At 59.7% G+C, this 14,567-nt stretch overlaps 1 protein-coding gene across 1 annotated transcript in view; it reads right to left on the bottom strand.

The window, feature by feature from the left end:
* Positions 1-14,279, bottom strand: part of CROCC (ciliary rootlet coiled-coil, rootletin) — a 40,201-nt gene extending 25,922 nt beyond the window's left edge. The window contains exons 1-7 of the mRNA XM_025203704.1: positions 13,928-14,279; positions 11,805-11,946; positions 10,915-11,066; positions 2,025-2,216; positions 1,222-1,305; positions 948-1,045; positions 259-424 (exon numbers count right to left, since the gene is read on the bottom strand). Coding sequence (XP_025059489.1) covers positions 259-424; positions 948-1,045; positions 1,222-1,305; positions 2,025-2,216; positions 10,915-11,066; positions 11,805-11,946; positions 13,928-13,984 — 891 coding nt within the window. The 5' untranslated portion in view covers positions 13,985-14,279. The remainder of the gene's footprint in view (positions 1-258; positions 425-947; positions 1,046-1,221; positions 1,306-2,024; positions 2,217-10,914; positions 11,067-11,804; positions 11,947-13,927) is intronic.
* Positions 14,280-14,567: the final 288 nt, after the last annotated feature.

The raw sequence follows: 14,567 nt of genomic DNA, 5'->3' as shown, positions 1-14,567 counted from the left end.
TGCAGACGGCAGCATGGCATGCAGCACGAGACGTGCCCTTTGGACAGCAATGACTGGCCCAGAGACAAGGAAGCACAGCGAGCCCTGGGTCCAGGGGAAGCCTTTGTGTGTCGCTACCACCATGCCGGTGACTGCGGCGTGGGAGAGATCCCAAGTCCAGCTCCCAGCACGTGCTATGGTGGGGGGCTCTGGGTTACTGGGACCAGCTCAGCACCCACGTGCTTGGTGCCAAGGCAGAACACCCTCGCCAGCACTGACCTCCTCCTCTCGGCGCCACTCCACCTCCCGCTGCTCCAGCTCGTCACGGGCTTTGGTCCAGTCGGCCGTCAGCTTCCGGATGTCCTCGCTGAGGGCCTGGTTGGCTGTGTTGGCCTGGTCCAGCTGCTCCCGCAGCATGGCATTGACCTGAGCCAAGCTGGCACTCCTAGAGATGGGCACCCAAGGAGAGAGCCTCAGCACAGAGCCCTGGGCCCAGGAGGACAGGAGACAGCCAAGAAGTGGGAAGGGAATAAGCGCACCTTGCACTTCACAACCCTCTGCACACACCAACCAAGGCTCCCAGGAGGCTCAGAGGCACCCTTCCACCCACCCCAGCCATGCAGCTGTTTCTGGGGTGCAGCCTGGAAGCCGTGCACAACAGCTGAAGATGGGAAGTGCGGCTCAGCATGGGTGGGCCAGTGGGCCCGCACCGATTCCCGGAGAGACTGCCAGCCACTGGGCCACTCGCCAGTGCTGACTGCAGCCCCTGGGCGCTCCTAGGAGGTCTTCCACCCATACGGACCCAAGCCAACTCTGCTTAGCTTGCGACAGGATTGCACACCCCGGATGGCCCAGCTCCGGCGAGTCCAGCCTGCTGCAGCCTCTCCACCTCGGGCCCCAGGAGTTCAGCCCCGAGGACGGGCCCCGTCCTTCCCCAGCCCCCGCCCAGGTGATTCCTCCCCCCACACCTTTGCTGCTCCTCTTCCAGGCGGATGAGTGCGTTCTCCAGGTCGTTGCTGTGCTCCTCCTCCAGGCACAGGCGTGAGTCCGTCATGTCCAGCTGGCTCTGGGCGCAGGGAGAGAAGTGCCGTGGGCCAGTGAGATCGGGGAAGAGGTGCCCGGCTAAGCCTGGATCCACGTACCCATGCCACATGGGATGGTGAACCCACTGCCCCTGCCAACCTGACTTGGGGGAGACCCTTCCAGACCCCAAATGACTATAGAGCCAAACCAGGCACTTGCCGTGAGTCTCTGCTGCTCCAGCTCCGTGGACTTCTCCAGCAGCTGCTGCTCCACCTCCCCGCACTTCTTCTTGTACTGCAGCACCTGCAGGGAGGGGTGCAGCTCAGCCCCAGTGCATGCTCCATCCCCAAGCCCCTCTCAGCTTCCCCCTCCGCAGCACGGTACCTGCTCTCCCTTCCACACCCCTTCGCCACCCCTCAGCCAGCTCCCGCTGCTGCCTGATGTCTCGACCACCTTCGGCTGAACCCCCACAACAGACCTGCCCATCCCACATGGGTCTCTGCTCCCCGGGGGAGGACCCCAGGGTAGGGACAGGCTGGGGGATTAGCACCTCTACCCCATGGCAGGAAGTCTGTGCCGGTCCCAGAGCAGGGGCCGGGTCTCCTCCACCCCAGAGGCAGCTGCACTCGTGGGTGCCGTCAACATGCAGCTGCCGCCACAGCACCCCACACTGCAAAGCGCCCGAGACACCAAGGCTCAGCCTGCCGTCCTCTTCTCCCGACCGCTCAGATTGGAGCCCAGATGCCCCCTGAGCTGTCCCGCAGAGGCACAAGCTGCATTAAAGCCCCCAGAATCCAAAGGCAGCTCAGAAAGGTCTTTATTTTCCCCGCAGCTCCGCACTCCTCACCCCACCCAGATGCACCCTCCCCTGGGACCCCAGCTTTCAGAGCACCCAGTCCCAGCTTTATGCCTTCCCTCCGGCGCAGGGGAGCTTCCCTTTCCCCACATGCCAAGAGATCATGCACACACAGGGACCCTCAGAGCACGGGGTCTCGCACGCGGATCCGGTGCGGGCCGCTCACCTTTGCTTGCAGCTTCTGGACCAGCTGGGCCTGCCGCTGCTGGCCCTCCTGGTAGGCCTGGAGCTTGCGTTTGTAGGCAGCCTGCTCCTCGTCCAGGCGGCGCCGCAGCTCCACGTTCTGCTGCGCCAGGCTCTTGTTCTCCAGCGACTCTCGCTCCCGCTCCCCGGTCTCCAGCCGCAGGGCCTGCTCGAGCTGCGCCCCGAGAGATGGGGAGAGGGTGGCTGCAGGCATCCACTCCACCCCTTCCCCAGTCCCTTGGAGAAGGATGAACCCCCCGCATCACCACCTCCCCAGGGGCCAAGCTGAAGAGCCAGGGGTGGCTCGAGTGCCGTGGTCCACATATCAATGCACTGCCAGGCCAGGGCAGCACGATCACTATGTGCTTGGTGGTAGCGCCCAGATGCTCCAGACACAAACTACAGCGCCGTGGCGCCTGGTGCTGCACAAACACAGAGCGAAGGCACAGCCCTTCCTGGATGAACCGCGCATCGAGCTAAACATCGCGCAGCTCAGGCGGGAACCCAGCTCCGCACGCAGGGGGACCACAGAGGGTCTCGCTGATGCATGTCAGCAAAAACAAGCTGCATTTGGAGACAGGCCCTTTTCCTCTGCAGCCGACTCCGTTTCTGAATCTCCTTTAGGGCCTGCGTGTGCAACCCATACACACAGACCCATGCACATCAGCTTTGCTCACCCACATAAATCAATCCGGAGCAGACGGACGAGCTAGCCGCACGCAGCAGGCATGACTAGAGGGCCTTGCTCCGAAGGGGCTGCTTTGCTCAAGCTAGCAGCTACTCCGGGGTAAACCAGACACACTGTCACATGGTGCATCTCAAACCAGTGGAGTTTTACCTTGATTCCTTCAGGTGTAATTCCCCATAGGATGGGGCAAGGTTACCTAGGGAAGGGATATGTGTTGCCTGTGTGCTGCTGAAACAGCTATAAATGTGTTGTGTCCAAGCCCCGTTTCAGCAGCTGAAAGTGCAGTCAGTGCCGAGGCACCCCCCCAGCATGAGCCTGGGCTCCTCACAGGCTGGGGGCTGCAAACGGTGTCTCTGCAGCAGACAAGTCTCAGAGCCGAGCCCCCCAGGCTGCAGTTGTCCCGCTTTGGATCCGGAGCCCCACTAGCCACGCGCTCACTGCACCTGCCCCAACACCGCCATGCTGCAGCTGCATTCGCCCCTCTGATGGACCATTCCCCACTAGCTCCAGCCTCCCCCATGCACTGCAAGCGGTGCCCAGCCAGCTGCACAGCAGGCAAAGGTCTGAGATACCAGTGACAACTTATTATCTGTAGATGCTCCTGAAAGAGAGACCCCGGCAGAAGTTGGGGGCCTGTCAAGCTAAGCACTGAATGCACCGTTAGTAGCAGACTATCCCCAGCCTGTATAGTTTATGGTCTAAATAGATATGATGGGAGGAAAAAAGGAGGCAGGGATAGGGGAAGTGACCGGCTCAAGGTGACAATGCAAGTCAGTGGCAGAGCTAGGAATGGCACCCACCTTTCCACTGCACTGCACTGCCTCGCTTGGCCTCAGCTTCCATCCACCAGCCCCGGGTCAGCTAATCCACCAGCCCCAGGCACGCAGCATGTTCTGGGAGCGTGCCCAGCACAGCTGGGACAGGCCACCCCGGGTCAGCCTGAGCTGCTTACCATTTGGTTCCTCCTTCTCAGCTCCATCTCCTGCCAGCGATGGGTGCCCAACCCCTGACAGCTCCAACTGAGGGCTTGCTCCAGCTTTCGCAGCAAAAGACAGGGCGAGATCAGTGTGTGGCATCACCCCCTTCCACCCCCCACAACCCCACACAAGGAGCCCGAGGGGCACAGCTAGCCGGGTGCATGCTCTCCTGGCGTCCGACACCACGCTGCAAACCCACCCATGCACACGACACGGCAACGGCACGCCATGCAAGGAATCTGGGCCCACGCGGGACGAGCCCCGAGGCATGATCCGCTGCGAGCTGCCCCCCGCGAGCGGAGGTAACCGTGTGGGGCTGCTATCCACATGCAAATTGGAAGCACCAGGGGCTTCGGCAACCAGTGTTTTGCTTGCACAAAGGGACGAGACGCACAGCTTGCAAGGTGGGCTACCAGAGCTACCTGCACAGCTTGTGAAATGCCACCTCCTTCAGACAGTGCCTGTGAATGGTTTGTGACATTTGGGGTCCCAGCCTGGGGGTGCACTGTCGGGAGACCCCTTCCAGGCACTAGGGAACAGCACGGAGACTCCCGCCAAGACCAAGGAACTGGTATGAATGGAGCATCACATGCTTATGGACTGGACTGTATGACAGCGGCTTGCAGCAGCAGAGAAGTCCCTTCCAGCGTGATGGGCCCAGCGTCTTGGCTGTACAATGCCGGTGAGCAGACGCCTCGTCTAGCATCGCCTGCATTTGCACTCAAAGCCAGAGAAAGGATCCAGGCTGAAGCAAGCAAGAGTCCACCTGTCTGTAGGCTCCGGGGAGAAGGCTGCCCAGTTAGGGGATGAGAATACACCAGTCACACCAGTTCCTCCTATTGCACACCCATCCACAGGCTGCCTTGGAGACCCCGGGTAACACAGGAATGGCAAATTTAAGGGCAACTTAAATTCTACAGACTTCATGCTGTTAGCAAGCGTTAAAGAGACCTTCCCAAAATTTTAATCAAGATCTGGGGCTGTGGACAGCTGAAGCCATTACACCAGTTTAGAGGGAAGAGCCAAGCTGATCCACTGCAGGCGTTGTGTGCGTGCCCTCTGTCCCACCGGACATGGGAGCTAAACCCTGGGGATGTAGCAGTTGCTTCACATTGGCTTGAACTGCCCTGCCTTGGCCGCCGCTTACTCTGGAATAGGCGCAGACACACAAACCAGTTACCATGGATCAGCTGTGCCCCTACTCTGCTGCAAACCAGCGTGGTTTCTATTCCCCCTGGCCACAGCCTTTGTTGCATGGTTGGAAGGAGACTTCATTTCTTTGCTGTATCAGAGTCTTAGTCCCCCGCACTCTCCCAGGGACGCAAGCATGCACAGCCCCCCAGGGAGGAATTCCCACCTCTCCGACATCCAACCTCCAATGGGAATTCCTCCTAATACAAAGCAATGGGGACAGGATTAGAGCTGGGGAGCAAATGCTTTTCCCCACCCCGAGACCGCTGTGAGATTTCAAAGGCTTTCTGCACTCCGCGTGCGGATCGGGGCCCTTGGGGGTTGCCCACACACTCGTCTCAAAAGAGACAGCGGGACTGTCAGGGCCCCAAGTTCATGTCCCAGCCCCACCTGATGCAGAGCAGAGAACCCCAGGCTGGGTCCCCGACCGCCCAGGTGATGCTCCGACCACTGGGCAACACAGTCAGACCCGGCAGCCCAGTGAATATTTATTTGATAAAGCAAAAGAGCTCCAGCAGCAGTAAAAGAGAGATGGTCCCCAGCCTGGCTGGTCAGAGCCGTCACCTGGAAGAGGCAGTTCAGACCCCTGGGCCAAGTCAGGCGGAGCCAGGATTTGAACCAGTGTCTCCTGCACCCGAGGTGCGGACCGAGATCGCACAGGACCCCTCTGCTACATGGGATTCGTGCTCCCACCCATCACCACCCCTCCAGGTCAGGATACCCACATCGGCATTGGTCACTGGGTCCGGTCCCCGCAGGCGCAAGCTCTCCTCAAGCTGTGGTGGAGGCAGGCGGGGAGACAGAAAATAGACAGCGTGAGCGCAGACGGCCCAGTGCCCCCCGACGCCAGCAGAGTCCGGCCCCGCGGCTGCAAGCCGGCAGCTCTCCCGATGCACCCCTCAGTCGCAGTGGGGAGCGAAGGGCCGCAGCAATGCCATTGCAGCCGACGCCTGCCCCAGCGCTCTGCCAACACCCTGCCATCCTCGCCCGCACCCCTTCTGCCCCTGCAGCGCTGCCAGGTCCCCTCGATCCTACCTGCAGCCCCCAGCTCCCCCGGGGATATATCCCAGCCCTGCTGCTGCCCCACGCGGCTCTGCTAATGCTCCTCTGTGACACTGCCCTCCCCAGTCTGCCGAGCCACGAGGCTTCGTCAACTCCCTCAGCACCGTGAGAAGTCCCCAGACCAGACGTGTGGGGCTGGCAGCAGGTTTCAAGCCAGATGTGGAGCTATGCCCTGGTAGCAACCAGCTTTGCATCATCCAGGCGCCCCTGCTCCTCGAGCCCGCCGCAGGAAGCACCCAATGCCAAGGAGGTCCGAGTCCTGCTTCCACCTCTCCCTCCCGCAGAGGGAAAGGGCTAGTTCTCTCCCAGGCAGCACAGGCCGGTTGTCCCCAGGAGAAGGGCACAGGTTTCCCTGCAAGGCACCAAGGGCGAGCAGGGAGGTGCCAGACCCTGTCCCCCATGACCTGGTCTGGAAGGAAACAAGTCGGCGCAAAGGGGTCAGGGAAACGGAGCAGGTGGGAGTCCCAAATGCTGGTGCAAAGCTGGCTCCTGTCCCCGTATCCTGACCCCAAGCAGGAGACGAGTCCTCCCTGCGCGACTGGACCAGCCCCTGTGACTGGCCTGTCACCGGCAGGATGACACGAGCTGGCCCAGCACCCTTCCTGCCCGCACCGAGCATGCAGACGGCACCCCTGCCCCTATACACATGCGCCCCATCAAGCCCCCACCACGGCACCAGGGCCAAGCCCAGGCTGCAGCTACTTGCCCGCTCCACTCGCCTCCGCACATAGAGCCCGGGCGGTTCTCCGGGGGGCTGGGAGGGCTCGGAGGGAGCCGGCTCCCCTGCCTCCATCCCGCCGGCTGCTCAGCCCTCGCTCAGCCTCCCCCCAGTCCCCGGCGATGCACAAAGCCCCGGCAGAAGGAGCGTGGGGGACGGCGCCTTCGAGACCCGGGCTAGGAAAGCCGGCTGCCGAGCGAGCGGCAGAGTCTGGGCATTGTTCTCCGGCCTCCCAGAGACGCTTTCATATTGTAATTGGCAGCACGGAGCCCGTCATCCACGGCGTGCCCCCGCGCCAGCCTGTCTACGTAGGCCCAGGCCAGGTCTCGTGATCAGCGCAGGCGTGGGGGTGCTCAGGATGGCCTGCTCATGCCCAGGTGATGCTGCTGGGAAGAGAAACCGCTTGCTGCGTGGCCCTGCGCTGGGTGCAGACAGACCGGCTGACCGCAGGCCCCGTCCTCAGAGGGACAGCAGCTAGAGGGGTCCTCCCCTGGAAGGGGCAGTGCCTCTCAGACTCACAGCACCGAGCACAACTTGACTTGGAGGCCCATTTTTCAGGGGCACACACATACCCCCATGCCCAGATGGGCACGCTGCTTCTGCAGTGCGCGCTGGAAATGTTCAGCTGCAAGTATTGACTTCTCAGGGCCCTGGCTAGAGACCCGGGGAGGGGTGGGATTTTCACTCCCTCAGATGCTGGCTGGCTGTACCAACACGTCCCGACCTCATCAGGTGCTTGCGTGTGCAGGGCACTGGGAGATACCTGGCTATGGAGTTAGAGCAGTGTCCCCGGTGTTTCTGGGGTCTCGTGCCCCTTTTAAAAGCTGGCTGCACTGCTGGGTGCCCCTGCAGTTGAGAGACATGGGGAACGAAAGCCTTTGCTGTCCCTAGAAGTATCCGTGACATCCCCAGCACCCTTCGAGCTGCTGCAGCCGCCCTTCAGCTCTGCTTTTGTCTCCTTTTTTTCCCCACTCATACTTGCCCAGCCCCTCCTCTCCCGCACCCTCCGCCAGTCTACCATGGCCCCAGACTGCATCAAACACCAAATAACTCTGCTGCTTCCACCCTTAGGAAATGCAAGTGGGTAAATCCACAGTTGCAGCTTCAGGGAGCAGACCACCGACTAGGGGCTATTCCCAGCTCTCCCACCGACTACTCTGGGACCCTTGGCAAGTCGCTTCCCTTCTCAGTGCCTCAGTTTCCCCATCAGTAATATGGGCCCACAACTGCCAGGCCTGTCAAAACCCCCCAACAGGGTAATATAATCCATTTGTATTCTTGTTTATCCTCCATCTCCCTTTTCCCCAGTCCCCTGCTGTCATCTGACAGCCAGTCCTCTAGTAAGCCAGGGACAAGCCTGTACATGCTACTGAGCATCCAACAGAGCCATTATTTAACAGGGCAGGAATGAGAGGGAGGAAAAAGCAGGAATCAGAAGGGATTCCCAGGCAAGCTAACGCAGGAGGCAGAGGCACGCGGGTTGGTCGAGTTGTCGACTCCCAACTAAAGAGAAATTGCTGGTTTTCTTTCCTGCATTTCTTTTTAATTGCACAGTAAAATGAAAGCCCCCCTGGCTGCACACAGGACTTCTTGCCTTCATCTCAAAGCACCTTACAAAAGGAGAGGCAAAATCACTGCACTTGTTTTGCACCTGGGGAAACCGAGGCAGGGAAAAGGAGAAGAGATTCACACAAAGGCACAAAGCGGAGCTGGGACAAGAAGGCAGATCGGATGAACCCCATGCGGTGTCCAACCCCCGTGGATGAAAAAGAGATTTTTTTTGCAATTTCCTAGTTGGTCTAATAAAAAGTATCCTTTTTGAACCAAGAGGTCTAGATTTTTGCAACCCCCATGGATGCATTTATTTGGGGGGGGCAGTATACCACTCAACCAGATCAGGTCCTTCACTCCTTCCCCAAAAATAGCAGACAAGGCCCCCAAGACAAGTCAACCAGAGCCCCCAGGACTTCGGCTTCACCCCTCCAGGTCTGGCCGGGTCCCCATGGGATTTAGCAGGATTTAACCCCGTACATTTCACTGGTTTTAAACTCCCCCTTGTGATTATCGTCCCAGCCTGGGGGAGCTCGGACCGAGAGGCAATCCCGCCCCAAACAGGATGATATCTGCTGGTCACCCCACGCCGGCGATGATGATGAAGTACTTTGTAAAAGGCTTTCTTTCTCCTAGGCTCGGCCCATGAATGAATGAACAAAGTTTACTGTCTCCCCTAGCGACTGCTGTCTTAGCAACCAGCAATTCCTTCCATTCCTTCCCCGATTGCCATGGACACCAGTCCAGGCCTGAGCCCAAAATGCAGCCGCGAAAGCAGATGAGAAGCTGGGAACAGGCTGGGAGCCCTGCAGACACCCCCCATCCTCCGGGCAGGCTGGCAGGGGGGTGCCAGGGACCAGGTCCCACCAACCCCACGGTTTGGGGCTGGAATGTGAAGACCCCTAGATATCCTGCACCGTTCACAGCGGGGAAGGGCTCCTCTCTCCTGATTTTACATTCGTTTAGTGCTGGTGGCTGGAATCCCCTGCGGATCCACAGGAGCTAAAGGTCAAAGTTTCCCCTGGACTAGCATGGTTAAACCACACCAGTTTCTGTAGCCCCTGGCAGAGGCAGGGGAGCATCGTGGCCACCTGTCTTTGACTCTTCAGCCCAGGTGCTCGTTCACCTGGGTGGGTGGGGGCATGCCCTTGGCATGAGTCTAGCCAGGCTCAAACTCAGGTCTCTGGATCTATAGCAAAACACCTTAGCACCCCACCGATGCACAGAGTAGGGATGAGAATTGCTCCCAGGACACTGCTCTGGTCCACTCCACTCGGGTGAGCGACCCACAGCAGGCAGCGCTGGGCAACGGTGCTGTGATGGGCGCACGAGATGACATGAAATCGAACGCTATCCCCAGTACCTTTCAGAGGAGGACCATGGTGCTGGTATCACCTGCCAGTCCCTGAGTGTGAAACAGCGTCTGACCGCTGCTCTCCTGCACTAGCAAAGAGGTGCGGTGTTCCCTGCAGAGCTAGGTTTCGATCCCTGTTGTCACCGATGGCTTGAAAGCCCTAGAATGAGGCTTGTGAGACTTCGTGCCAGCAGCCTCCCCTGCTGCGCTGCTTGGTGACCTGCCCCAGGACACGCCAAGGACATCACGGGCTGCGGTCCCATGCACCAGCCAGCAAGCAATTCATCGTCCAGTGGGCAGGTCCTGACAAGCCCCGATCACATTCTTTACAAGGAACAGGCCCAGACAGGCCCGGGATCTTGGATGGACGTCCGTGCATGCAGCTTCATGAAGAACCAACCAACCTGGGCATTGCACCAGCTCACAGCCAGGACACGGAGCTGAGCACAGGCCCCCCAGGCAGGGGGGACAGACAGGCCACTTTGTGGCCATGGGAGTCCATTCATACCTCAGCACGTCACTGCAGGGGAGCTGGGACTGTCCACCCAACAGGTATGCTGGATCAGAGAAAGCAGCGCTCGGTGATGTGCCCTTGGGGGCAAAGCAAGATCCAGGACCTGGCTCAGGCCAGGCCACCAACTGGGAAGGGTTGAGCTGAAATGCCCAGGAGGATGCAACATGCCAGACAGACGGATGCCACGTTCCCTGTCCTCTGGCCAACAGAGCCCTCTCCCCAGCTCAGCTGCACTGGGCTCAGAGGAGAAGCTGGCCTGACCTCACCCAAGGACAGGACGTCCACAGCTCTGGACAAGATTGCAGAGTTCGGCCAGTGCTGCCAGAGCCGAGAGCTGGGTTTCATACCACGCAGCTGAGCAGACCCAAGAGGAAAGGGTCCGAGTGCACCAGCCCAGAAGGAGCTCAAGACAAGAGGGAATCAGCCAGGACCACCAAACCCTAGAGACCAGACAACAAAGCCACACGGCCCTGAGAGGCGAAGCATGTGCCAACCCTGTCACCAGAGCACGGGCCCCATCACTGCAGCCCAAAAGGCGCCAGAGGCTCAGAGGCAGACCCCTTGGGTGACGGGGGAGATACCAGCTGTGGAGTGATGCTTCGGGCTCCTGCAGCCAAGAGAACCCAACTCCGAGGTCTCCTCCACTTTAAGCTGGACCACGCGCCCCAGCTGCAGAGCCTCAGGTCTAGCAGAGATGATTTCTCCCTGGGAGGTAACAGAGCCCCCAGGACACCTTCTCCAGAGCCTCTCCACTCGCAAAGCCAGGGAGCAGGACGCACGCAGGCAGCTCTCCCGCCCCATCTGCACCCCAGACCTACCCGCTCGCTGATGGCATTGTACTTGATGGCCAACTCATCGCGTTCGGCTCGGCTCTGTGCCAGCAGGTCCTCGACACGCGACAGCTCCTGCTGCAGGATGCGATTCTCCTCCTGGAGGGACAGCAGCGAGGACATCTCGGCGGGAGAGGCCGCTGCGGGGAGAAGAGCGAGAGGCATGGTAGGGTACCATGGGGCAGCATGCTGGGCCGCGTCCAGCTGCACAGGAGCCGCCTGGTTTGCAGGCTGCAGCATCCGACCGAATCTCCTTCTACTTCCAGCACAACCAGCAACGCAAGTCAGAAGTGGCCGCCGGGATCACAGCTTCTCACCCAATGCAGCAGACTGACACAGGGCCACACTCCCCACGTCTGCTGCCCGAGACCCGGAGCCTCAGAGCAGAGCCTTTAAATGCACACGGCTCCTGGGACTCAGCACAAGCTACCAGCACCCTCCTGGGGAGAAAGGAGTGAGGCTGGGCTGTGATGAAGGCAAAGGGGACCCTCTGGGGCTGTGATTGCAGAAGTGGGAGGAGAGCTGCTCACCCCAGGTCCACGGGAATGCCCCATGAGTGCCCAACCTCAGGCCGGAGACAGTCCAGCTCTTCCCTGGTCTGGAGGGCACCAGGGTGAGAACAGCTCCATAGGCTCACTCCATAGCTCCATAGGCCAGAGTGGAAGAGGGCACTCGGGCTGGCAATGTCCAGCTCCGAACAGGGAGGGGTGGGATGGAGAGGTTGGATCCCAGCATGCAGCGTGGTCGGCCAGACAGAGCGTCACTGCCCGCCGGGGTCTCGCCTCAGCCAGGGGCTGCTCCGTATGCAGGCGGCCACTGCTACCCTGCCCGAGCCCCCAGCCCAGTTACCAGCTGAGCCAGGACCACCAAGGCCCTACCTTGGTCCTGCGGCTCCGACAGGTTCTCGGTGACGATCTCCCGGATGCGGGCGGGCAGGCGGGTGGGTGGCGCGTCCTTGGAGGTGCCCCGGATGGCGAGGCTCTTCCCTTCCCCGGAGGTCAGCACGCTGCTCTCCAACTTCTGCATGATGGGAACACAGCAGGCTGAGCCCCGTGCCTAGCGCGGAGGCTGCAACCTGGCCCCTTGTTTCTCTGCAGCCTCCCTGGCCCTTTACCCTCCTCAAGCACTACCTTGCAAGACTGAGCAGCCAAGTCTTCCCTCCCGGCCAGAAGCCAGATGTGCTGTTGTGACAGCGATGGAAAGGCCTGTCCAGTCCTTGTCAACCAGCTGGGACCTAAGAAGCTAGCAGTGGAGGCTGCCATGCTTAGCACTGACCCTAGCTGAGCAGGACCCAGGGCCAAGAGGGAACCCATAGACAATACAGGGCCTGTGAATTAACCCCCAGCCTTGCACCCTGAAAGTGCAAAGGCTCGAGCTCAGGCCTGCGGAGGCACGCCGAGATGCTGTACCCACCTTATCGCCTCACCTATCGCAGCTGAAGCCAACCCCAGGCAATAAAACGGCCTCGGCATAGACCCAACCTGCCGGCCCCAGGATGAAATGCTTCATTACACCCCCAGCCACCCGCTCCCCCTCCGGGCTGGTTACTAACCAACAAGGGGCCTGGAGCTGAACACAAACTCTGCAGGGTTTCATCTGAGGTCTGTGCCACCCAGGCCAACTAACCCACAGCTGGCTGCAAAGCAATGCAAACACCCTTCATGGAGGATCCTGCCCTCTCTCCTGCCCAGGCAATGAATGCAAGCAGCCCACTACCCTTTTGCTACCTGGATGCTGAGTGGCTTTGGGATAAAGTCTCTGCATTTCCCAGGCCACCCGAGGTAACTCCCAACAAGACAGAAATAGACCAGGTCTAAGTGAGAAAGACCTAGTGATTCTCAACCGGGGACCCTTTAAAGGGTGCAGATCCACGTTAGCGCTGGTCGGCATTCAAATAAATGGGATGAATCCAGCGATTTCAAATAGCAATCTGCCCTTTGAGAGACACTCTGCTCCGCTGGGGTCTTGCTGAGGCCTTTGCAACACAAGCCCTGCTCCAGTCTTTTTTCATAGTCAAAAAATGAAAGTGAATAAGAAGAGCTGGCAGGTGCCGAGAGGCGCCTTGGGTCTAAAAAAGTTGAGGACCACTGATTTAAAAGGATAAAAATAGTACCCTAAGACAAACCAATCCAATCAAGTGCCAGCTGGGCACCCATTTTAGCCTACGGAGGGTTTTAAAGGTGACCTGTAAACGGGGAGAGAGCAGCCGGGCTTGTGCTTTTCTTTTTTTTAACACCAATATAACTCAAATGCCAGGCGCAAACTTGGGCAAAACCCCATCGGGGAGCATTCAGATGTACCCCGTTGATAAACAGAGGGTGATAAAGCTCCTGCTGGGATTGTCAGGTGAAGCAAGGAAAAACTGGGAAGACAACCCATGCTATTGCTGCTGTAGAAGGAGAGGAAAGAAGAGGAGGGAAAAAAACCCCCTACAAACTTTCAAGTTTTGCTTATAAACCCTCAAAGCGGCACAACTAGGGGTACATCTGGCAGGTCCCCTCTCATGCCAGTGACCGGGGGTTTTTTCAGGTGGTGTTTCAGGCCTGTTGCAAACACCGTCGCTACCTGCATCGGTATGGAAAGGAAGGAAGAGAGCGAAGGGGTCTTTCTGCTGCTCTCATGGCCTGAGTCTCATCTTGTCTAAGCCAGCAGCAACCCTGCTGAAATCAAGGTCTCTCCAGCAGCACGAAGCAGCGTGCACACCTTGCAGGGAGTGGGAGCCAGTCCAGCACCCAGAGACAGCTGCTTGGCCAGGACATTTGGTGAGACCGGAGTCCCCCCAGCAGAGAGCTTGTGATCAGGATGGGGACCACAGCTGGATGGAGCCCCCTGCTCCCGGGAGCTCTGGCACAGGCTGTTTTAGAGCAGGACAGTAAACCCAAGGATGGTGCCTTGAGCAGAGAGATGCACGGCGAGCCCGGGAAGGGCCTGGGTGCTCGGTGTGTGGACCAGCGCCTTGTGCAGCAGGCAGGAGTCGTGCAAGCTAAACTACGCGACTGACCTGAATCACCGCCTCCAGTCTCAGCTCGGGGTCCGCCGCAGGCTCCGGGGTGCTCATGGGGGTCCCGGGGCAGTGGGAGAGAGTCCTAGAGCCCCATCACTCCTCCCCTGGGGATCCAAGCCGCTTTCCCCGGCTCAGCCAAGCAGTCTCCATGGGGCCAACCCCAGGCTCCTTCCCTGGGGGTGCTTTGCGGGAGCCGTGCCCTCCGCTCCCCTTTCTCCAGCGGGTCCCGGGGGGTTTCCCGGTTCTTTCTAAAGAGTCGCTTAAGGCCGCGGAGCCTGGGCCAAGCTGGGAGAAAGGCTCCTAGATGCACACAATTGCGGCTGCACAACAAGCGGGATTAGAAAGAGATCCTCTCCACCCCCACGCGACCAATGGCTGGGAGCAGGGGCGGCCCGACAGCAGATTCCCTCCCTTTCCTGGAGATCTCATTCATTTCCATCGCCTTCGAGCTGCCTGGTCCTAGAGGCGCCCTGCTTCCCGCCAGAAAGGGGACGGATGTGGCCCAGCCTTCCCGCCGGGCAGCCTGGAGAAATGCAGAAGGTGGAACAGCAATTGCATTCATCAGCCGCTTTTAAAACCCAGGACGAGCGATGGACCGAAGCCGAGAGCTTGACACCATTCAAATGGGGTTTTCCTG

This window comes from Alligator sinensis, unplaced genomic scaffold (assembly GCF_000455745.1).
Source record: "Alligator sinensis unplaced genomic scaffold, ASM45574v1 scaffold512_1, whole genome shotgun sequence".
Taxonomy (NCBI): domain Eukaryota; kingdom Metazoa; phylum Chordata; order Crocodylia; family Alligatoridae; genus Alligator; species Alligator sinensis.
Note: the sequence above shows the minus strand (reverse complement) of the source record. Positions and strands in the feature narration are given on the sequence as shown.